General features: G+C 57.6%; 1 protein-coding gene across 2 annotated transcripts; it reads left to right on the top strand.

The window, feature by feature from the left end:
* Window positions 1–7,527: 7,527 nt before the first annotated feature.
* On the top strand, window positions 7,528–20,864 carry LOC103306768 (alpha-1B-glycoprotein-like). Of its 2 annotated transcripts, XM_065565370.1 has the most exons (13): window positions 7,530–7,953; window positions 9,321–9,386; window positions 10,198–10,518; window positions 11,125–11,421; window positions 14,265–14,594; window positions 14,923–15,027; window positions 15,663–15,681; window positions 16,003–16,050; window positions 16,873–16,901; window positions 17,216–17,237; window positions 18,490–18,527; window positions 19,201–19,343; window positions 19,740–20,862. In XM_065565370.1, exons 1-13 carry the CDS (start codon window positions 7,923–7,925, stop codon window positions 19,845–19,847), a joined length of 1,557 nt encoding a protein of 518 aa, XP_065421442.1. In that variant the 5' UTR covers window positions 7,530–7,922; the 3' UTR covers window positions 19,848–20,862. The 2 variants fall into 2 exon arrangements, with proteins under 2 accessions (XP_065421443.1, XP_065421442.1); XM_065565371.1 differs by lacking the exon at window positions 11,125–11,421 and having other exon boundaries at window positions 7,528–7,953; window positions 19,740–20,864.
* The last annotated feature ends 1,986 nt before the right edge of the window (window positions 20,865–22,850 follow it).

The raw sequence follows: 22,850 nt of genomic DNA, 5'->3' as shown, positions 1-22,850 counted from the left end.
TGCATCTCACAAGCTGGGCCTGCATAAACACACACACGCACTGCAGCTGCTAGCAGGGAATTTTGTCCCCAACAGCAAATGATTCTGTGACTTTACATGATTAAAATATGACCCCGTATACCATTATTCCTACCACCGTTATACAATTGCAACAAATCTTGTACAAAGTATGTCATGTAAGGTGTCAATGGAAAAGTTATGATTTGCTGAATATAATTACCCTATTTGTATGCATGTATCCTTGTTGTATCAGAAGTTATGAATATTGACTATATACCTGTATTTCAAATGGGTTTGCTCCTGGGGTGACACCCACAAGGTAGTTTACATCCAGTCTAGCCAGCATCTTGTAGATGAACCATTCCAGGCAATGGCCCATTAAGAAAAACAATAGGCCATAGAAGAAGCTTATCTCCACCCAATGGACTTTCCTGTGGACGTTTTGGCCAGAATATGAGTAATGGCCCCTGCTATGACTCATCGAAGCAGGCAAGGCCATGTGACTAGCTCATGTGATACTGAACTCCATGTTGTGCCTGTACTTTTCCACTAACTGGGCTGCTTTGGACAATGAAGTTCCCTCCACAAGGCAGCAGTTATAAAAGGCCCTGGAAGCAACTTCATTTTGCCTCTTTCCTGCTCTGATCTCTGGACTATGGACTTACACTAAAAGGAGCATTTCAATCAACGGACTGAGGGCTTGCCAATCTTTTGAATGCCACCAGAGACTTAACAAGCCAGCAGTTTATTCCATCACTGATACAAACCAGATAAAAGAATTTTGCAAGGTGTATCTGTATTTGATTCCTTTAACCATTTTAACTCTCATCTTTCTTTCTATAAATAAATCTTTAGATATTAGATACTAAAGGTTTGGCAACAGAGTGATTCTTGGGTAAGATCTGAGTTATATATTGACCTGGGTAGGTGGCTGGTCCTTAGGAATCAGAAGAACCCGTTGGTTGATGAAATTGGCTTTAAATAACCACTTATCATTAAGTCTAGTGTCTGGGTGTTGAATCCAGGACTGGAATACCCAAGGAGGCCGCATTTCTGACCTCCTGTCAGCCAGTGTGGTGAGACAGACGTTTACTTTTGTTACGGGTTTGGTATATCTTGTGGGAGAATAACCACCTGTTTTGGGGTGTGTCTCCCCTATTTCTCAGCAGTTTTTCCTGAATCTGGTATTCTCAGTTGTGACCCACTGAGGCATGGGGACAGCTTCCTCCACTCTATGCAAAAGGAGCAATGGCTTTAGCTCTGCCTAGTTGGCATAGCTGCTAAAGCCAGGAAAACACACACACACACACACACGCACGCACACACGCGCGCACACACACGCGCACGCACATGCGCACACGCGCACACACACACGCACACACGCGCGCGCACACACACACACACACGCACACACACACACGCACACACACGCACGCACACACGCACGCACACGCGCGCACACACACACACGCACACACACACACACACGTCAGTGTATTAGAATATTGACGCTGCTCTCTAATTACACTGATGTTCGTTCTTTCCATGCCCGTACACACCCAGCTCTCTATCTCAGCCCTGGGTGCCGAGCACTGTACTATCGGAATACAAGATATAAACTCTCTCAGGCGTTCCAATAGCTGCTGTGCTAACACTGGAAAACCCAGCTCAGAAAAGCCAGGTCATTTCGAAAGTAGGAGGCGCCTACCCCAATATTGACCCAGTAACATTTCCGAATGCAGTTTCGATTTCACCGCACAAACAGCTCAAGCTTTATATTGAGCAAAGAAAACAGAATTAGAAAAATATGCTCCAGGTTCAGTGTGGCCGAGTAAACAGGAGAAACCTGAATGTCTCACATCATTATTGTTCAGAACTTTGCCTGTAGGACACAGCTAAACACAAACACAGAACCGCTGGCTCTGAAAAGTCCCTCGCTGGGTGGGTTTGATTTCTCGGTGTTGCCAAATGTCCCAGAAGTGGATTTTTTCCTCTTAGATTTTTCCGGTGAATGCATCATTTTTTTCACGGGGCATCATGTCGTAGTGCCAACGCATGTGATACTCCTTGGGAACAGCAATCGTTTGCTGACAAATAAGGCATTGAATTGTATCTTCTACCTCTCAGAAAAAATATAAATTCTCCCATTTGTCTTGGAAAACTCTCTTTTCTTCCATGAGTGTTCTTTTTTTCAATGCCGAAGTCATTTCTGAGGGGTTTTAATAAAATATAAACACTCAGTAATGCACCTCACTCAAACGACAAAAGGCACTTACTTTTAGAATTACTTTGGTTAAAGCACCACCCCCACCCCCCACCCCCACCCCGCTCCTAGTGGCTCTCTGCTCTCGTAGAGCCTGTACTGCTCCAGGGGGAGCCGAGCAGTTAATTTCCACCCTCTCTCCAGCCACATAGACTGGATAGTCAGGAGACAGGGACTCTGAGGGCTTCCCAGTGGGTTCTGGGGAGAAAACATGCCTCAGTCTTGGCCTCCTTCCACCGAAGGTCTCCAAGCTGCTCAGGGGTCTTTGCCTGCCCCCTCGCTCCCGCCAGAGGCTGACCCAGGGCATCCCACCGCCATGATCAGAAACCTTCTCCCCATCACCAGCCTCCAGTGAGGCCTGCCCGGTTTGTTCCTTTCTTCTCCTGCCTCCTTTGGCCTCCATCACTCAGCCCCTCCCTAACCCCTCCCTGCATGGGAGTAGGTGCCATCAGACCCCGCTCAGCTGCAGACTGGGCTGAACCAGCCCAGCTCCCCAAGTTTCCTCTTGTGGGATGGGCTCCCCATGCCCCTGGGCAACCCCCCCCCCCCCCCCAGCCCTTCCATGCCCCTGCTCCAGCTGGGATCTGGCATCTCCCAACACGGCACCCAATGGGGTGACCTTCCCACCCAGACCTGTGTTGGGGCTTGGTGGAGCTTAACAGGGGATGGCTCCCACGAGCCACTCCAGGATGTGGCGTGCAGGGGCTTGGGGGATGGGGGGCAGCGGGACAGGGCACAGGGGTGCAGGCAGAGGGACTATGGCACTGCAGGGGGAGGGGTGTCAGAGACCAGACCAAGCTCACTTGTCATGGACATGGCGACGGACCGTCTCTCCCTGGATGGCACCTCTCACCAGGTGCACAGTGTCCAGTACGCAGATGTACAGCCCGGCCGTCCCTGTCTCAGCCCTGAGCTCCAGCCGGGCACCCCCAGTCGACTCAGGGACCCCATCAGCGATCAGCCCCCCTGGCTGCCTGGTAATACACAGGGAACTGGGATCCCACAGAGAGTGTAGGGGCGGCCAGGGGCCTGGAACAGAGGCACAGGAGAAGACATCTGGGGAGGGGAAAGGGGCTGGTGACACCCTGAAAACAGTGATAAAAAACCAGCCACATTTCTCTGCCTGCTGCACTCCCCCAGCCTGCGAAACAGCACATGGCAGGTAACACACAGAACAGATTTACAGTCCATCCCAGTATGTTATGGGGAGGAAAAGAAAGAAAGAAAGAAAGAAAGAAAGAAAGAAAGAAAGAAAGAAAGAAAGAAAGAAAGAAAGAAAGAAAGAAAGAGATTCACTCAGTGTCTTCGGACAGGGCTGGACACGGAGCAAGGTTGGCGAATGGGCCGTGGCTGGACATGGAGGAGGGACGGGGGATGGGGCCGGGGCTGGACGTCAGGACACCCAGGCTCTGATCCAACCAGACTTCGGCCTGGAAACGTCTCCGTTCTACAGCCTGTCAGTGGGTCACAGGCCGGGCTCCTGGCAGGCTGCAGGGGATCCTGGGCTCCCAGGCCTGCAGATCGGGTCAGCCCTTCCAGGCCAAGCCTTCCCGCTGCCTGCCGGGGAGCCGGCCAGCCCTGGAGCCCGGGAACCCTGGGGGCAGAGCCCGGCACAGGGCCGGCTCCAGGAACCAGCTGAGCAAGCTGGTGCTTGGGGTAACAGATTGTTGGAGGCAGCAAACTGCCCAATCCTAGGACGGCACGGCCGCTTTTTGTTGTTGTTGTTGTTCCCCTGTAGGGGGCGGCGGCGCGGAGAACCAGACTGCAGGGCAGTCCTCTTCCTTCCCTCCCCGCCGACCGGAGCAGAGCCCTTATGGCAGGCGGGTGGAGGCGGCGCAGCGGGAGGGGCCGCGTGGCAGCGCCCCTGCTGTAGTCCTGGACGCCCGCTTCTCTCTCTCTCCCGCCCGCTCCCTCCCCCTCCCGCCCCCCCAGCCGATCCCCCTGTACCCGCGCTCCGGCCGTGCCGCAGGCTTGTTTTTTGGGTTTTTTTGCTTGGGGTGGCCAAAAAGCCAAAGCCGGCCCTGGCCCGGCACATGGCAGAGCCCCCAGACCCTTGCAGCTGCTGGGTGAAACCCACACAATTCTTGTCAGTTTCACTGTGTGTATTCACAAGGGAGGCCCCTGAACAATGGGGGGGGGGCTGATCTTGGTTGGGGTGTGGGCAGTGACCAGCACAACTGGGGGGGGCCCTGATCCATGTTTGTGCAGCACCTGGCACAACGGGGGGCTTGATCTCAGCCGGGGTCTGGGCTGCACAGAGCATGATGGGGCCGGCTCTTCTGGGAAACTCCCCATCAGACAACAGGCTGAGGCCCCATGCTGCAAGGAATGGGGAAACTGAGGCACGGCCTCACCAAGCAGAGAATAACCAGCTGCAGAGCTAGAGCCTCGAAGGCGATGCCGAGCCTCCACGAGTTCTGGGAAGGGGCCGCTGCCTTTAGGGAGCAGGGAAAAGCCCCATAGAGGGTGACCCAGGCCGTTGTGAGGGGCGCCATCTGGAGTCTGCCTGTGTGGAACTGAACCTGCTGGAAACAGACTCCGATCCTGTTAATCTCCGAGGAACCCAGGCATCTGAGGTGCGAGAGCTGATGGAGGGAGAAAGGGAACGACACAGAGGCTGAAGGAGGAGTGCAGGAAGTGAAGGAGAGAAAGAACAGACACAGAGGGAACGACACAGGAAAGAGGAGGAACACGGAGGTCACATGGGATCTATTTATTGTTTGATGGATACAATCCGGTCAAGTGGAGGGACAGCCTCTTATCAGCCATGATTCGGGTGCGAAGACCTGCAGGAAGCTGTCATTTTACAGCCCTTGCCGACCTGTATCAGGGTTTGGGGGACAGAAAGAGAGTGGAAGGAAGAGAGAGAAAGAGAAAGAGTGAACAGGCCGGGCTGTGAGGAGGAGTGTGAGTGAGAGCAAGAGATGGAGAGAGAATGAAAGTGGGCAACAGAGGAAAAAGACAGAAACAAATTGTAGAGTGAGACAAAGAGCAGAGTGAACAAGGCCAGGGCCAAAGAGGGGGGCAGAGGGGAAGGGGGACTGAGGCAGGGGCTGAAGCCGGGTTGGGGTGTCACTCACCCAGCACAGGGAGAAGGCCAGTTAGCTCCATACTGGGTTGAACTGGACGAGGCTGGGAGCTGCATCCCCCGCGCCCGGCCCTGCCTCTCTGCTGACAGCAGCCGGGGCCCCGGGGCCACTCTCGGTGCAGCGAGAGAAAGTGCTGTCCGAGGGACACAGCCACCGCCCCGCCCCAGCACCGAGGTGTCAAGAGCGGCGGGCTCAGAGCCAGGCCAACCCCGGCTGGGAAATGGGGCTCCCAGCATGCCTTGCAGCTACCAGCCGCTCTGCACTGCCTGAACTGACAGCTTGCTGCTCCCAAACACTTGCTCCAGGCGTGAGCAGTGAGGCCTTTGTGGGGACGGGGCTCAGGAGGGAGGTTGTATCCTGTTATATCCTGTATCCTGGAAATGCAGCCAGCTCTGGGGTGGGGCAGCTGGGGAACAGCCGCAGAGGAAGCGCCAGGCAGGGTATCTTTCCAGCCCCGCTCCCCACTTCCTGCAGCATTTCCAGGAGCTGCTATTTGGGGCCTGAGGGCCAGGCTGTGGCTGGTGCTGTCCCCGTCTCTGGGCTCCTGGTGCTGTACTTTCCCCTTTAGGAGGTGCTGGCTCCGCCCCTCAATAACAAGCTCCACCCATAATCTCAGGCCACGCCCCATGTATCCCTGAGCCCTGCCAATATCAGGTCCCACCCTAGAGCTGGGGCATCGGGATCAGCCCTGACTGGGAGGGGGCAGCCACACGCCCCTGCCCCCAACACACAGAGCCCCCTGCCCCCCTGAGCCAGCCAATCCCTGCCCTGGGGCTGGATCAGAGCCAGCGCCCTCTAGAGGGGACAGTACAGGGGTGATTAGCAGCAGGTCTCCTCCCCAGCACCAGGCGCCCAGAGCCTGCAGCTGGCTCAGCTGAACTCTATGGCTTGAGTTCGGCTCTCAGTTCGTCCGCAGCCGGGTCTCTGCTCCAGTAACAGTCACGTCCCCTTGGCCCAGCCTCAGCGTGTTCCCCAGCCGCCCCACCCCACAGCTATCTCCATCTTAGCCCCAGGCGGGCCATCACATGTGGCGTTATGTGTGGCTGTCCACCAGCCACCCCACCCCAGAACTGGCTGCATTTCCGGGATATACGATGCAACAGGATCCTCCCCCTCCCCCGACCACCCCCAAAGCCCTCTCTGCTCACACTGGATGAGGGGAAAGCAGTGGACGTGTTATTCCTTGACTTTAGCAAAGCTTTTGATACGGTCTCCCACAGTATTCTTGCCGGCAAGTTAAAGAAGTATGGGCTGGATGGATGGACTATAAGGTAATAGAAAGCTAGCTCAATCATCGTGCTCAACGGGTAGTGATCAACGGCTCCATGTCTAGTCGGCAGCTGGTTTCAAGCGGAGTGCCCCAATGGTCGGTCCTGGGGCCAGTTTTGTTCAATATTTTCATTAATGATCTAGAGGATGGTGTGGACTGCACTCTCAGCAAGTTTACAGATGACAGTGTCCAGGTGTAGGGTGTACTAAACCGGGAGGAGTGGGAGATACACTGGAGGGTAGGGATAGGATACAGAGAGACCTAGACAAATTAGAAGATTGGGCCAAAAGAAATCTGATGAGGTTCAACAAGGACAAGTGCAGAGTCCGGCACTTAGGACGGAAGAATCCCATGCACTGCTACAGACTAGGGACTGAGTGGCTAGGAAGCAATTCTGCAGAAAAGGACCTAGGGGTTACAGTGGACGAGAAGCTGGATATGAGTCAACAGTGTGCCCTTGTTGCCAAGAAGGCTAACGGCATTTTGGGCTGTATAAGTAGGGGCATTGCCAGCAGATCGAGGGACGTGATCATTCCCCTCTATTCGACATTGGTGAGGCCTCATCTGGAGTACTGTGCCCAGTTTTGGGTCCCACACTACAAGAAGGATGTGGAAAAATTGATTCGGGGGCTGGAGCACATGACTTATGAGGAGAGGCTGAGGGAGCTGGGATTGTTTAGTCTGCAGAAGAGAAAAATGAGGGGGGATTTGATAGCTGCTTTCAACTACCTGAAAGGGGGTTTCAAAGAGGATGGATCTAGACTGTTCTCAGTGATAGCAGATGACAGAAAAAGGAGTAACGGTCTCAAGTTGCAGTGGGGGAGGTTTAGGTTGGAAAAAACTTCCCCTAGGAGGGTGGTGAAGCACTGGAATGGGTTACCCAGGGAGGTGGTGGAATCTCCTTCCTTAGAAGCTTTTAAGGTCAGGCTTGACAAAGCCCTGGCTGGGATGATTTAGTTGGGGATTGGTCCTGCTGTGAGCAGGGGGTGGGACTAGATGACCTCCTGAGGTTCCTTCCAACCCTGATATTCTATGATTCTATGGAGCTGTCAGTGCGGGCAGTGCACAGCGGCTGGTAGCTGCAAGGCATGCTGGGAGCCCCGAGGCTGGGCCGTGGTCAGCCTGGCTTTGAGCCCACAGCGCTTGATGCCTCGGTGCTGGGGCGGGGGTGGCTGTGTCCCTCGGACAGCACTTCCTCTCGCTGCACCGAGAGTGGCCCCGGGGCCCTGGCTGCTGTCAGCAGAGAGGCAGAGCCGGGCGCAGGGGATGCAGCTCCCAGCCTCGTCCAGTTCAACCCAGTATGGAGCTAACTGGCCTTCTCCCTGTGCTGGGTGAGTGACCCCACCCCCAACCCGGCTTCAGGTCCTGCCTCGGTCCCCCTTCCCCTCTGCCCTCCTTCTGTCCCTGACTCCTGCCCCTTCCCCTCTGTCCCCCTCCTTCAGCCCCTGCCTCGTTCCCCCTTCCCCTCTGCCCTCCTCCTGCCCCTGCCTCCTGCCCCTTCCCCTCTGTCCTCCTCCTTCTGCCCCTGCCTCGTTCATTCCCTGCTCTTTGTCTCACTCTACAATTTGCTTTTTGTCCTTTTCCTCTGTCGCCCACTTTCATTCTCTCTCCATCTCTTGCTCCCATTCACACTCCTCCCCCCTCCCCCCATCCCGGCCGGTTCACTCTTGTCTCCCTCTTCCTTCCGCTCAGTTGCCATCCCCCAAACCAGGACACACATTGGGTGAGGGCTGTAAAATGACTCCGTTTCCTGCAGGTCTTCGCGCCTTGAGCGTGCCTGATAAGACGCTGTGGCTTGGCTGGACCGGACTGTGTCTGCAAAACAATAAAGAAATCCCACGCGACCTCCGCATGCCTCCTCTTTCCTGTGTCGTTCCCTCTGTGTCTGTTCTTTCTCTCCTCGTCACCCACTGCACCCCTCCTTTGGCCCCTGTCTCATTCCCTCTGTGTCTGTTGTTTCTCTCTGCATCACCCTCTGCGCCCCTCCTTCGGCCCCTGGCTCATTTCCCCCTTCGGCCCCAGTATCATGCAGGGAGCTGCAGCACGGAGCCTAAGCATGTTGTTTGATGGGGAATTTCCTAGAGCAACAGACGCCGTCAGGCCAGGCTCTGCCCAGACCCCGGCCGTGATCAGGGCCCTGTTGTGGCAGGTGCTGCACAGACAGAGATGGGGGCCACCCTTGTGAATACAGAGAGTGAAACTGACAAGAATTGTGATAGTTTCACCCAGCAGCTGCCAGGGTCTGGGGGCACTGCCATGTGCCAGGATCTGCCGCCAGGGATCCCGGGCTCCAGGGCTGGCCGGCTCCCCGGCAGGCAGCGGGAAGGCCTGGCCTGGCCGGGCTGCCCCGGATCTGCAGACTTGGAGCCCAGGATCCCCTGCAGCCTGCCAGGAGCCCGGCCTGCGACCCACTGACAGGCTGTCAAACCTGAGACGTTCCCAGGCCCCGCTCTGGTTGGATCAGAGCCCAAGTGTCCTGACGTCCAGCCCCGGCCTGAGCCAGGGACCCTCCTCCGTGTCCAGCCCCGGCCCCATCCACTGACTCTTTTTCTTTCCTGTTTTCCCCTTGCTAACCCTAACATACCAGGAAGGTCTGTAAATCCAGTATCCGGAGTCATTTGCTCCACACCCCTCGCTCCTGCCCCCCATCACCCGTCCCACCCCAGAGCTCTCACCCCCCTTGTCTCCTCTCTTACAGCCTGGCTGCAGATCCTCCCCCGGCTGGTGTCATCCGAGGGGACCGAGGGATCCGGTTCATCCCCTGGTCTGTGCACAGGGGCTGTGGCTGTCGTTGTTGGAAGGGGGGACTGGCTGGCTCGGGGGGGTGGAGAATGGGGCATGGGGCCTTTCCCCTCTAGGGGGCACCGTCTCCCATCTGGTCTCACCATGCAGGGGAGTGGCTGGCTGAGGGGTGGGGGATGGGCTGTTTCCATCTCTTGTCCTCTCCCCGAACTTCCTGTGTCTCCTGACCACAGCCCCTGAGTCGTTTGCTCCCAGGCTGGGGCGGGGGGGCTGGAGACTGGGGCTCTCCTGGCAGAGCCAGGTCTGGGCCGAGCAGACTCTCTCCTGGGGCTCCTGGGAACAGTATGCATTTCCCAGCCTCGCCACACGGGGGCCCCCTGAGTCCGCCCCTCTGCAGCCAAGAATGGGGTGGGGGGAGCTCGGTGTGGGGCGGGGGGCGGCAGGCAGTTGTGGCCCTGTGTCTCCAGAGGTGCCAGTCTTCCCTGGGTCCCTGTGGAGACGGGGGAGATGCAGACCATACCGCTTGTCTGGGGATCACCAGAGCTGATTGAGAGAGAGGGGAAATGGGGGGGTGAAGAGAGGAGTGGGGTCCCAACAGGGTTGGGGTGCAGGAGTAGGGTGTTGCGTGGGGTCCCTGGGAAGGTAGGGGCCAGGATGAGATTTTTCGGTGGGGTCCCAGTATGGGTTAGGGTGCAGGGAAGGGAAGTCTGTGTTGCAGGCACTCAGAATTTGGGGCTCTGACCCCCCCCACCCAGGGCTGACTGACCCCCCCATTGCGCCCCAGCTGTTATCCTCCTCTTTCGCCACCCTGCTGACAGTTGTTCCTTTCCCAGCTTCCCAGCTGCCCACCCCGATCCCGGCTCCCCCGGCCCCCGGCCTGTCTCTGAGCCCCCCGAGTCCAGTGAGGGGGCAGCAGGTCCACCTGACGTGCTCTGCTCCGAGGGGCTCCGGGGCCGTGGAATTCATTTTGTATGAGCAGAGGAGTGGGCGCTGGGAGAGGCTGGAGTCCCAAAGAAGTGGGATCTGGAGGATCAGCACGGAGAACAGTGAACTCAGCCGGACTTTCACCTGCTCCTATCGGGTCCAGAGCAGCCCCCCAAGACAGCCCCACTCCCAGTCTCTGCAGAGTAATGCAGTGACCTTGGTCCTGACAGGTAATGGGAACCGAGGTCGAGATCTCGGCTTTCGCCTTGCCGCAAAAGGAGGGATTAGGAGCCAGGACTCCTGGGTTCTCTCCCCAGCTCTGGGAGGGGAGTCGGATCTGATGGTTGTGGCAGGGGCTGGGAGCCAGGATTCCTGGGTTCTGTCCCCAGCTCTGGGAGGGGAGTGGGGTCTGATGGTTGGGGCGGGGGCTGGGAGCCAGGACGCCTGGGTTCTGTCCCCAGCACTCAGATGGGAGTGGGGTCTAAGGTGGGCTGGAGCATGAAAAGGGGTTAGAAGACAGGACTCCTGGGTTCTATTCCTGACCATTCCACTGAATTAGCAGTCGTGCTCTGTGCCTCAGTTTCCCCTTTTGTGAAACGGGGATGTAACCGCCTTGACCCACCTCCCATAGGGATCCTGAGGCTTGAATTACATCCCTGCCCCTTGAGCTCCTGGGCGGCGCTTTCCCCTGGCTTCTCAGGGAGAGAGACAAGGGGGAGGGAAGTATCCGGCAGTGGGAGAAAAGGAACCAGAAGTGGGTGGGTTGGGTGTTCACGGGATCAGCTGGAGCTGAGGGCAGGGCCCCGGTCACTGATTCCTCTCCCTGTTTGCTCCAGAGCCCCTGCCGGCCCCTGTGCTCTCTCTGAGCCCTCAGCACCCTGTGTATGTGCGGGGAGAGCGGGTGACCCTGAAGTGTTCGGCTCCCAGGGGCCAGGAGGTGGCTGGATACAGGTTCTACAAGAGACACCGAAGCCAGGCCCCCGAGGAGCTGCCTGCTGGGGCCATGGGGCCCTTGGAGATGCTCACAGTGGAGCTGGGAGATCCCAGTGAATACAGCTGTGCCTATTGGGTCCTGCGAGCCGGCCGGGAGATCCCCTCCTGGGAGAGGCCCCCCGTGCCCATCGCTGTGATCGGTGAGTCTCACTAGCCTGGCCAGGGGGGGCACCGGGTAATTCTCCCCCAGCAGCCACCGGGACATACTGGGGCCAGACGCCCCCACCTGCTCGGCTTCGCTCTCAGGGCCCCAGGCAAGGGGAGAAGTGGGGGGGGGCGCTGGGAGCCACAACTCCTGGGCTCTATCCCTGGCTCTAGTAGGGGAGTGGTGTCTAGTGGTTAGAGCTGAGGGACCTGGGATCCAGGACCCCTGAGGTCTATCCCCTGTTCTGGGAGGGGAGTGGGGGTTAGTGGTGAGGGGTGGGGAGCCAGGACTCCTGGATTCTATCCCCGGCTCTGGGAGAGGAGTGGGGGCTAGTGGGTTAAGCCAGGGGATGTGACATTTTAGCTGAGCTGGAGATACAAACTCACCGGCCCCACTAATTTCTAGCACAGGGGTCGGCAACCTTTGGGAAGTGGTGTGCCAAGTCTTCAGTCATTTAAGGTTTCGCATGGCAGTAAAACGTTTCGCATGCCAGTAAAAGGTTTTGTGTGCCAGACCCGCAGCGCGGGCGGCAGACGGAACCCCAGAGCGGCAGCGCTCAGCCAGGGTCCCGGCCACTGGCCCCGCTCAGCCCCCCAGGCCTATCCCGCTGCCAGTCTGGGGTTCCATCCACCGGCTCCTGCCAGCCAGGGTCCCGTCCGCTGGCCCCACTCAGCCCGCTCCCGGCCTGGATTCCGTCCATCCAGGCTGGCAGTGGGCTGAGCGGGGCCAGAGGCGCGGACCCTGGCTGGCAAGGGGCCGGCAGCTGGGACCCCAGACCAGCAGCGGGCTGAGTGGCTCATCCCACTGCTGGTCTGAGGTCCTGCCGCTGACCCCGCTCAGCCCGCTGCTGGCCCGGGTTCCGTCCATCCAGGCCGCAGTGCCCTGTGTACGTCCCAGGGGAGCGGGTGACCCTCAGGTGCTCAGCACCGTGGGGCAAGGGGGTGGCCAGGTACAGATTCTACAGATAGCCTGGGGGGCTGATCGCTGACAGGGTCCCTGAGCCCAGCTGGAGCTCAGGACTGAGATGGGGACGGACGGGCTGTATGTCTGTATGTACTGGACACTGAGCACCGGGCGAGAGGTGCCATCCGGGGGGGAGCCAGCCTGTCTCCGTGTCCATGACAGGTGAGCTCAGTCTGGTCTCTGACACCCCTCCCCCTGTGCCCTTGCACCCCATCCCCCTGTGCCCTTGCACCCCGTCCCCCTGCACCACATACCCTTGCGCCCCTGCACTCCATCCTCCTGCGACCCTGCACCCCATCCCCCTGCACCCCATCCCTCTGTGCCCCGGCACCCTGTCGACCTCCACCTCACCTGCCTGCACCCCTGCAGCCCATCCCTCTGCGCACTGTGCCCCTGTGCCCCTGAACCCCATCCCCCTGCGCTCCTGCATCCCAGCCCCCTGCGCCCCATCCTCGTCCCCCCGTGCCCCTGCACCATGTCCCCGCATCCTGTACCCCCATCTCCCACACCCTAACTCCTGTCTCCCCTGCACCCCAACTCCCATCGCCTCTGCCCCCCATCCCCCTTCCCCTGCATCCCAACTCCTGGGATGTTGCCCCGTACCCTGTTGCCCTGCACCATCTCCCCTGGCTCCCCTGCACCCCGTTCCCTTCTGACCCATACCCCATATGTCTGCACCCCATCACCCCTGTACCCCATCCTCCTCTGCCCCCACACCCCAACTCCAGTCACCTCTGCACCCCCGCACCCTGTCCCCCTGTCTCCCATCACCCTGTACCCCTGCATCCTGTCACTCTGCGCCATGTCCCCCGTGCCCTGTCCCCCTATCTCCCATACCCCAATGCCCGTTGCCCCTAAACACCATCCCCCTTCCCCCCACACCCCAACTCCTGTCACCCCTGCACTCCATCACCCTTGGACCCTGTTGCCCTGCATCCAGTGCATCCTTGCACCCTATCCCCTGGCTCCCCTGCACCCCATGACCCTGAGACCCATACCTCAGCAACCCTGCACCCTGTCCCCTTGTCCCCCGCACACCATCACCCCTGCACCTCATCCCCCCGTGCCCCTACACCCCAACTCCAGTCACCCCTGCACTCAATCCCCCTGCATCCCTGCACCTGTTGCCCTGTGCCCCCTGCATCCCTGCACCCCGTCCCTAGTTCCCCTGCACCCGATCCCCCTGTCCCCCTGCACACTGAACCCCAAAGAGGCTGGGGTGAACAGTTCCCCAGCTGAGCTCCACAGAGCCAGGTCCGAGGGGGAAGGTGACCCCATTGTGCTCCCAGGGGCTGGCCAAGCTTAGCTGGGAGCCTGACTCCAGTTCTGGGCACCCGAGTTGGGAGATGCCAGATCCCAGCTGGAGCAGGGACACGGAAGGGCTGGTGGGGCGCCCAGGGGCACGGAGAGCGAGTCCCACAAGAGGGGACTGGGGGAGCTGGGCTGGTTCACCCCAATTGCTGGCTGAGTAGGCAAGAGAACAAAGGGGATGAGCACCACTGGGTGCTGAGAGACGGGGAACTGCTTCCAGAGCCGCCGGGGCCCCAGCTCCCCCTGAACATCACCCCCAGCGACAGCGGGACCTACCGGTGTGGGTACAGCACAGAGCTCCACGGGCACCACCTCCGCTCACCCCCCAGTGAGCCGGTGCCAATGAACATCACAAGTACAGACACCCACAGCCCCCATTCTATATTACAGACAGCACTCCCCCACCACCCGCTGCCTTAGTGCCCATTATACAGTACAGCTGCCCCTTCCCCACCCCTGATCCTCTGCTGCCCTCTAGTGCCCATTATACAGTATAGCCGCCCCTTTTCCACACTCAGTACTGTGGTTTCTCTGTTGACCTCTCCCCTGTCCTGCTCCCCTCAGATCCCCCTCCCCAGCCAGTACTGAGTGTGGATCCCCCGTCCGGAGTGGTGAGTGAAGGGCTCCCCCTGCTCATCACCTGCATGGCCCCTGGGGACACCAGAGAGAAGAGGTTTCACTTCTACAAGGACGGAGCTGAGATCGTCCCTGGGGACACACGGTCTGAGATCAGCACCACAGAGCCCAGCACCAGCTCTATGACAGTCTCTGTGCTCAGCATCCTGCGAGCTGGTCCCAGCAACACCGGGCAATTCAGATGCGGGTACGAGGCGAACATGGGCAGGAGATGGATCCCATCCCCCAAGAGCCAGGCTGTGAACATCACCGTGACAGGTGAGGCCTGTAATTGCACCCCACAATAACCCCAGCACCCCAACACCTGCTACCCCTGGGGGAGACGCTGGAGCCAAGACACAGCACATGTTCGGGGGGGGGCAAGAACAACACATGGCCCTGAGGGTGCAGTACCTGAGCCTGACACCAGGTGGCAGCATTTCATCATGGGCAGTACCAAGAGCATCTGGCAGGCAAAAAATCCCTCCTTAAAGGGGAGGGCCCAGATTGTCCCCTGCCCTGGATGGGGTCTGGAGCAGATAGTGGGTCCCCAGACGCTGCCCCCTCCCTTGTTCCCGGCTGTTAACTCATCCCCTCCTTTTACCAGCCTGGTCTCTGCCCATCCCCCTGGTGGCTGGGTGCGGTGGGGCTGCCACGGCTCTGGCTCTGCTGCTGCTGCTGCTCATCCCCCTCTGCAGGAAGAAGACGGCAGGTGCGTGAGGCGTAGGATGGGGGATGGGACCCAGGCGTCCGGGACGGCAGCACAGGGCATTCACCACTAGGGGGCACTGCAGAGCTCAGTGCCTGTGGGGAATGGGACCCAGGCGTCAGGAACAGCAGTGTTCACACCTAGGGGGCGCCTTCAGCGCTCTCAGCCCCCACAAGGAGTGACATGGGCTAGCAAGAGCCAGTTGCAAAGGACTGTGGGTATCTGGCTAGAGCAGGACCGCCATGCAAGGGATCATGGGTAGTTGGGTACCACAGGACTCTGGTGCAAAGGACTGTGGGTAACTTGGCACAGCAGACTCCTGATACAAAGGATTGTGAGTGATTTGGCTTTGGGGGGAAGGGACTACAAATATGGGGCTGAGACCCAGCCAACTTTGGGTGGGGGGCAGGATGGGGGATGGGACCCAGGCATCCAAGAAGCAGCACAGTCACCTCACCCCTGGGGGAGCCGTTCAGGTCCCAGACCCGGGGCCGGACAAACTGGGAGGAGGGAAGGGACCCAGGCATCCGGGATGGCAGAGTGCTCCCCCTTAGGGGGCACCGCAGCTGGGGAGAGACGTGGACAAGAGACTCTGTGGAATCTCACTTTAATTCAATCTCTTTCCCTTCCTTCCCCAGCTAGCCGCCGGCTCTCCATGTAAGTTCCTCTGGGTCCCCAGGCCCCGCCATGGGCTGGGAGCCATTTGTCCCTGGGAGGGCAAATCTGTTCCAACAGGTCCCTCCATCCCATGGGGATAGAACCCAGGAGTCCTGGCTCCCGACCTGCCCCCCTGCCCCACACCGGTAGGGCAAAATTCTCTGATTCCCCCCATTCTCTCCTCCTGCACCTCGCAGCCCCCTAGTGGTCACATTGGGAATTGCAGCCACCACCCTCTGGGCTCAGCTAATCCCAGCAGTCCCCCCATGCCAGGCCGAGCCCCATATTGACACCCCGCCCCCTGCCAACAATTCGTTCCAGGTCCTACTGGAAGAGAGGGGAACTGCACCGGTCACGGATAATGAGAAGGTATGTAAGGGGGTGGGGTCTGTTCTCCCTGGCCCCACCCTCCCAGGGGACTGGCTCTAGGGTTGCCCCCCCAGCCTGGCTCGCTCACACCCTCTAGGGATGACACCAGCACATAGCGGGTCACACAGCCTGGATGGGGGCTGGGCGTTAAGCTCAAGTGATAGGGGCTCCGGTCCGTAGATTCAGGTGGCCGGGGGGTCAATCTATGGGAGGCGAATGTGGCCCACAGAAAATAAAGGGGGGATTTCTGCAGCTGTGATGCCATGAATGATATGGGGGGGCTGGGGCCCATGGGGGGCATTGGATGGCTACATGTGCCCAGGGGCTGATCTCAGTGGGGAACACCAGGGGGAGCAGGGATCGTTTGGAGGGTGGGGGAGACCGGGGTGGATCTCAGCAGAAGATGGGGGGCAGGGAGACCAGGGTGGGGCAGAAGAGGGGTCAATTAGTACACAGGACGGGAGAGAGATTGGGGGAATCAGGGGCAGGGGTAAGGAAAAGAGAACGAAGGAGGGAATTGGAGTGTGACCATTGGGAATGAGCGAATGGAAAGGGGCAAAGACAGGAGAAATCAATGGAGGAAAGGGAATAAATAGAGAGAAAAAGGAGGAGAGGAGGAAAAGGGGGAGGGAGGAAGGAGAGAGAATGAAGGAGACGAAGGAAGAAAAAGAGGACGATGGGCTAGGAAAGAAGGAGAGAAGAGAAAGTGGTGACCCAGAATCCTTTGCAGCACCGTGAGGAATTGGGGGGTGTATGGGCCGAGGAAAGGGGCGCCCAGCAGCCTCCCACCACTCCACTGAACTTCCGCTTCTGCCTTCGCAGGTCGGCCGAGATCTCCGGGATAAATATATGTGAGTAACGACTGCCCCGCCCTTACTGGGAGCAGCCCCCCCACTTCCAGGACACCACCGGCCTCCCGTTTAACAGGGGGATTTCTGACTGCCATACCCTGGTTTCAGTGGGATACGATGTTGCATTTCAATTGGTGGGTTTCTCCCCACACAGGCTCAGCGCACAGCATCCAATGTTGCTGTAAAATGGTTCCCTGTTCAAACTCCTCGCACTGAGCACAGCGATCCTGAGACCTTCACTTTCGGCCGAGGCCCCAAGGGCCACTGGACCGTGCAGGTTCCTGTTTAATGGCTGTTTCCCCTTCTTTTCACAGGTGGTGTCGCAGCAGAGACACAGTAAGTTCCCCAATTCCAGAGGCCGATACACCCCCACCCCTCAGGGACTGGCTCTATCCGTCCCTTGCGGGTCTGTCCATGCACGCCCACCCCAACAGACTGGCCCATCCCATAAGAACCTCATTGTTTGCGAAGGGCAAGGGGAACAGCCACTCCAGCCCACCATATAATCCGGGCAAATTTCCTAGGTCCCCAACTTCTAATCTATGGTCATGTAATCTGTGATGCAACATTGCCACCTAATGGCATGGGGCATCTTCTCCCCTAGGCCAAGGTGGTAGGAACTGAGTTGAAAACAACTAGGCCTGGCAGAATTCGATTTTCATTTTTCTGTAAGTTAAATGGATAATATCAATGTTTATTTTTAAGTGTTTTTCCCCCCAATTTTTCCTCTTCAAATTGTCACAGTTCTAGGAAATTCTGAGCAGGGCTTAGACTTTAATTATTTAAGAACAGGAGAGATTGAGATTCAAAAAGATCAGAGCTTGCTAACCACTAAAACAAATTGCCAACGTCCCATATCAATATAGGCAAAGTAAATGTCCTTAAAGCAAACTAATCAATTCTCAGGCAGCATTTTTCTTACTTTGCCTATTTGTAAAATTTGATCATCATCAATGGAAATATTTTTAAGTCCGTTTGTGTGTTTACGGCAAAATTGACCTTGGCCAATGTTGACCAAGGAAGATCTAATGCTCCCAAACCTACAAATGAAAGAGAGAACATGGAATGAGTGAGTTTGAGAGGAGATGAATGAGAGAGAGGATGAATGGGAGACAGAACGAAGGAATGAGACTAAAGGAGCACATGAATCAATGAAGGAAGGAAGTAGAAGAGATGATAGGAAGACAGAGAAGGAAGGGGTGTGTGAAAGAGGGAACCAAAGAGAACAGAAAAGTGATTATGAGAAAGAATGAATGAAAGAAAAAAGAGGAAATGATTGAGAGAGAGAGAGAGAGACTGAAGGAAGGAAGGAAGGAAGGAAGGAAGGAAGGAAGGAAGGAAGGAAGGAAGGAGAAAATGACCGAGTTTGCAAAGAGATGGATGAGAAAGAAAGATGAATGAATGAATGGGAATGGATGATTGCAAAAAACAAAAGCTATAGTAACCTTGACCCAACCACCACACCCACCTTCTCTATCCCCAGTGCCATTCCCCCGATGACCCGTCATCTTCCTGCCCTGCGATCAGAACCTCAGCCCTGCTCAGCAGCCCCTGCACCACCACTGATGTTTGGTTCTCTCTCTTTCAGGCCCGTGTATGTCAACATACCCTTCAGGGCTGGCACAGGTGAGTAACACTCCCAGAGACACATACCCCACTGGTGGGAGACATGGAGTCTGGGACCCTGGGGCAGGGTCCATAGACACCGACTCCAGTGCCTCGAGCACCCACGGGGAAAAATTGGTGGATGCTTAGCACTCACTGGCAGTTCCCAACACCGCCCCCTGCACCAGCTCACCTCTGCCTCCGCCTCGTCCCCTAAGCACACCGTGTGCCCGCTTTCTCCCCCAGCTCCCAGCGCTTGTGCCATGAAACAGCAGTTTCGCACGGCTAGGAGGGACGGGGGAGGATGGAGAATGTCGCGCGCTCGGGGAAGAGGCAGGGCCGGGGTGGGGATTTGGGGAAGGGGTCCAATAGGGGCAGGGAGGGGGCGGAGTTGGGGCGGGCACTTTGCAGAAGGGGTTGGAATGGAGGCGGGGTAGGGGTGGGGATGGGGGGGGCATGAACACACACTGGCGCCGGGGAAAGTTGGCGCCTATGGCGGGGTCTCTGGGGCACTTACCCTTTAAGAGGGGAATTTCTGACTGCCACACTCTGGCTTCCTTGTGGGTAACTCTAATCTGAGGTTGCCACCCAGCAGTTAAAGATGGGAACCACGGCACAGAGGAGATATTCGCCCTCTGGGCTCCTCTGGGAGACCAGGCCGCAGGGCACGGGGGATGATTTGTTGTGTGATTAGCTCTGCAGCAATGGAGCCATGATGGGCAGGTTCAGACAGTGACCCACAACCAGCCGGCGCGGCCCAACAACCCTGGAGAGAAGTCCGTAGTGGGTCGAAATCCCCAGGAAAGGGGCAAGAGAGAAGAGGATGCAGATGCCAGGGTAGGGCGCAACTCCTCGGTAAGATCTGGAGAATGCGCCCCCCCCTCTGAGCCCCACATCCTGCTCCTTGCAACACAGCTCCCCTGTCACTGCATAGGGGTCAGCAGAGACGCCAAAGGGAGACTCCCTCCCCCCGTTCTGAGCCTCCCATCCTGCTCCCCACAGCACAGTGCCCCCTAGTGCCACACTGAGGCATTGGAGTCAGCACAGACTGCAGGGGGAGAGCTCCCCTACTACAACCCCCCATCCAACGGCCTGCAGCAGAGCACCCCCTAGTGTCGCACCAAGGCATTGTGACCTGGACTAAGCAGAGAGTGCCCCCTACTGAGCCTCCACCCTGCTCCCTGCAGCACAGCACCACCTAACTGACATGAGGCCCTGTTCTTTCTTTCCTAGGTGAGCAATATCGTCTATTCTACATTGACTCCCCCTAGCGCCGTGGCCCAACGGAGAGGAGGAAAGTGCGTCTCGGAGGATGTGGTGTACAGCGAAATCCCCTACTGATCACAGCCTCTGCCACCACCCTGTCCCCATCACACCCCACGCTGAAAACACCTCGCATAATGCCCCATCCCCCAAACCTTCCCTTCCCTGCAAACCCCTCTAATGGCCACAAACTTCTTCCTGGTGTACTTTGAATGTAAGAAAGTGTGGGGCTTGCAGACAGGACTCCTCGGTCCTATCCCAGCTATGGGAGGGGAGTGTGGGCTAGTGGTTAGAGCAGGGGAGGCTGGCAGCCAGGACTCCTGGGTTCTGTTCACAGCTCTGGGAGGGGAGTGGGGGCTAGTGGTTAGAGCAGGGGGGTGGGGCTGCGAGCCAGGCTCTGCGAAGGGAGTAGGTTAGAGCAGGGAGAGCAGTAATTCCTAACACTTGGGTTATTTTCAGCATACGGGTTAAAGGAGGGAGTTTGGGTTTTAATCTGTCAAAGACAAGTGTTTGCAGAACTATGTGAAATAGTCCAGAGGGACCCCTATCCCTGCATCTGTTCCAATGCACATTACGCCCTTTTCTTGTGGGAAACCTTCTCTTACAATGGGACCCCCTGGATATTATTACTCTTGTTCCTTCGCCGTGGAGTTCTGGATCTGTGTTTTCAAAAATCCTTTAAACAAAATGTAATCACATTGGTTTTCATTAAGGGGTTAGATAGGGGAGTGGCCTTGAGACACACAGACAGATCTCATCCCCTCCAGTAGAGGGCAGAAGGGAGGGACACACACGGCTGGATGACAGCCTGTGAGCAGGAAATCTGTGCAACATCCCAAGCATCGGAAGATCTTCCCATACTGGGATACTTTAATTGAACCACTGAAATGCAGCCAGCTCTGGGGTGAGGACTGACCACTCTTTAACACAGCACTACCCCTCCAAAGGGATCTTCACCTGGGGCTGAAACGCAGCCACTTCCGGGATATGGTTTAACAGCAGTTTAGCAGTGTCAGGCAGGGCCGCCCAGAGGATTCAGGGGGCATGGGGTCTTTGGCGGCGGGGGTCCCTTCCGCTCCGGGTCTTCGGGGCACTTCGGCGGCGGGTCCCAGAGCGAGTGAAGGACCCGCCACCAAATTGCTGCTGAAGACCCGGAGCGGAAGAAGCTCCAGGTCTTTGGCAGCGGGTCCTTCACTCGATCCGGGTGTGTTTGGTGCACTGAAGGACCTGCCGCCGAAGACACGCCAAAAGCTCTCGTGGGGGCCCCTGAAAACTCTCATGGGGGCCCCTGTGAGAGCTGGGGCAAATTGCCCCACTTGCCCCCCCCGGGCGGCCCTGGCGTCAGGACAAATGCTGCAAAAAGGGTTCTCACTCCCAGCACCAAAATGCATCCACTTCTAGGGTGGAACCAGCAGAGCTGCTCAGGAGATGGGGGCATGGAGAAACCTGGGTCCAACTGAGGCTGCAATTTGACGGAGGTAAAACGAGTGGTGAAAACACCAAGTGATCTGTGGTGACCATGAACAGTGAACGAAGGGAACTGGGATTGTTTAGTCTCCAGAAGAGAAGAATGAGGGGGGATTTGATAGCAGCCTTCAACTACCTGAAGGGGGGTTCCAAAGAGGATGGAGCTCGGCTGTTCTCAGTGGTGGCAGACAACAGAACAAGGAGCAATGGTCTCAAGTTGCAGTGGGGGAGGTCCAGGTTGGATATCAGGAAAAACTATTTCACTAGGAGGGTGGTGAAACACTGGAATGCGTTACCTAGGGAGGTGGTGGAGTCTCCTTCCTTGGAGGTTTTTAAGGCCCGGCTTGACAAAGCCCTGGCTGGGATGATTTAGCTGGGAATTGGTCCTGCTTTGAGCAGGGGGTTGGACTAGATGACCTCTTGAGGTCCCTTCCAACTCTGATATTCTATGATTCTATGATTCTATGATTCATTTTAAACCAGACAGCAAAGCGCCCCCTAGTGCCATGCTGGGGTATTGGGGTCACCATTGACTGCAGGGTGAGAACACCCCCTTCTGAGCCCCTGCCCTGCTCCCTACAGCACAGCGCCTCCTAGAGCCACACTCAGGGATTGAGGTCAGCACTGACTCCGTAGGGACAGCGCCCCCTACAGGCTCCCCTGCCCTGCTCCTGGCAGTGCTTTAGAGATCTCCCCTCCGAGCACTTACATCACCCATGTGTCTCTCCCATACACGGTGGGATTGGACCACAGCACGGGAGGCTACACCAGTCTGCGTTGCTCCTGGCCTGCATGGGGTCCACAGCAGGGTCATAGGCTGAGCAGAGGAGTCTGGACTCACAGAGATCTGATGCATTCCCTAAATCACCGGCTCGAACGCTCTCCGTGAGTTTGCTTGATAGCTCGCAACAGAGAACTCATTCGCCTTCCTACGACTGAATCTCGCCTAGTGTGTTGCCTGGAGGAGGCTTAGCCAGTGGCCAAAAGAAGAGGAATCTGGGACATGGAACTGCTGGGTTGGATTCCCCCCCCCCTCCACTGAGTCGTGTGCCTCAGTTTCCCGCTTCTGTTGCACGGGGATTGTCACAGCTGCAAACTGCGGTGAGATGCTCAGATCAAAGATGTGGCTGGGGGCACCAAAAGATTAAATTTCACCATCCATCGCCTTGTTCACACTGTGGAGGCAGTATTTCACTTCAGCTCCTCGAGGCAGGGCTGCAAAGGTGGTGATGGCGCAGTGCGGGGGCGGGGGGTCTATTAATTATCTTTGCGACTGCAATGGCACCAGCTGTTTCTCTGCGGCTGCGAGGCTTCCTGTGTCGGCTGGCTCCCCTGGGCTGCTGTGCCCTGCAGTTTCCTAGGCCAGGGCAGTGGCTGGGTTGCTATTGGCACCAGCCCCAATGCACCGAGCCTGGGCGTCCTGCCCTCCGTGTGATTAAGGGATCAATGCACACCCCACGCTGGGTCTCCTTCCTGCTCAGAGACACACACACGGTGGTGGCTACTGCATTGACGTCCTCCACACACACACACACAGCTGCGTAGCCAGCATAGAGGGGTAGGTCTGTGTGATGCTGTACACTGACTATCCCCAGACAGAGACCAGGCCAGCCA

This window comes from Chrysemys picta, chromosome 13 (genome assembly GCF_011386835.1).
Source record: "Chrysemys picta bellii isolate R12L10 chromosome 13, ASM1138683v2, whole genome shotgun sequence".
Lineage (NCBI taxonomy): Eukaryota > Metazoa > Chordata > Testudines > Emydidae > Chrysemys > Chrysemys picta.
This window is presented reverse-complemented; position numbering and strand designations above follow the sequence as displayed.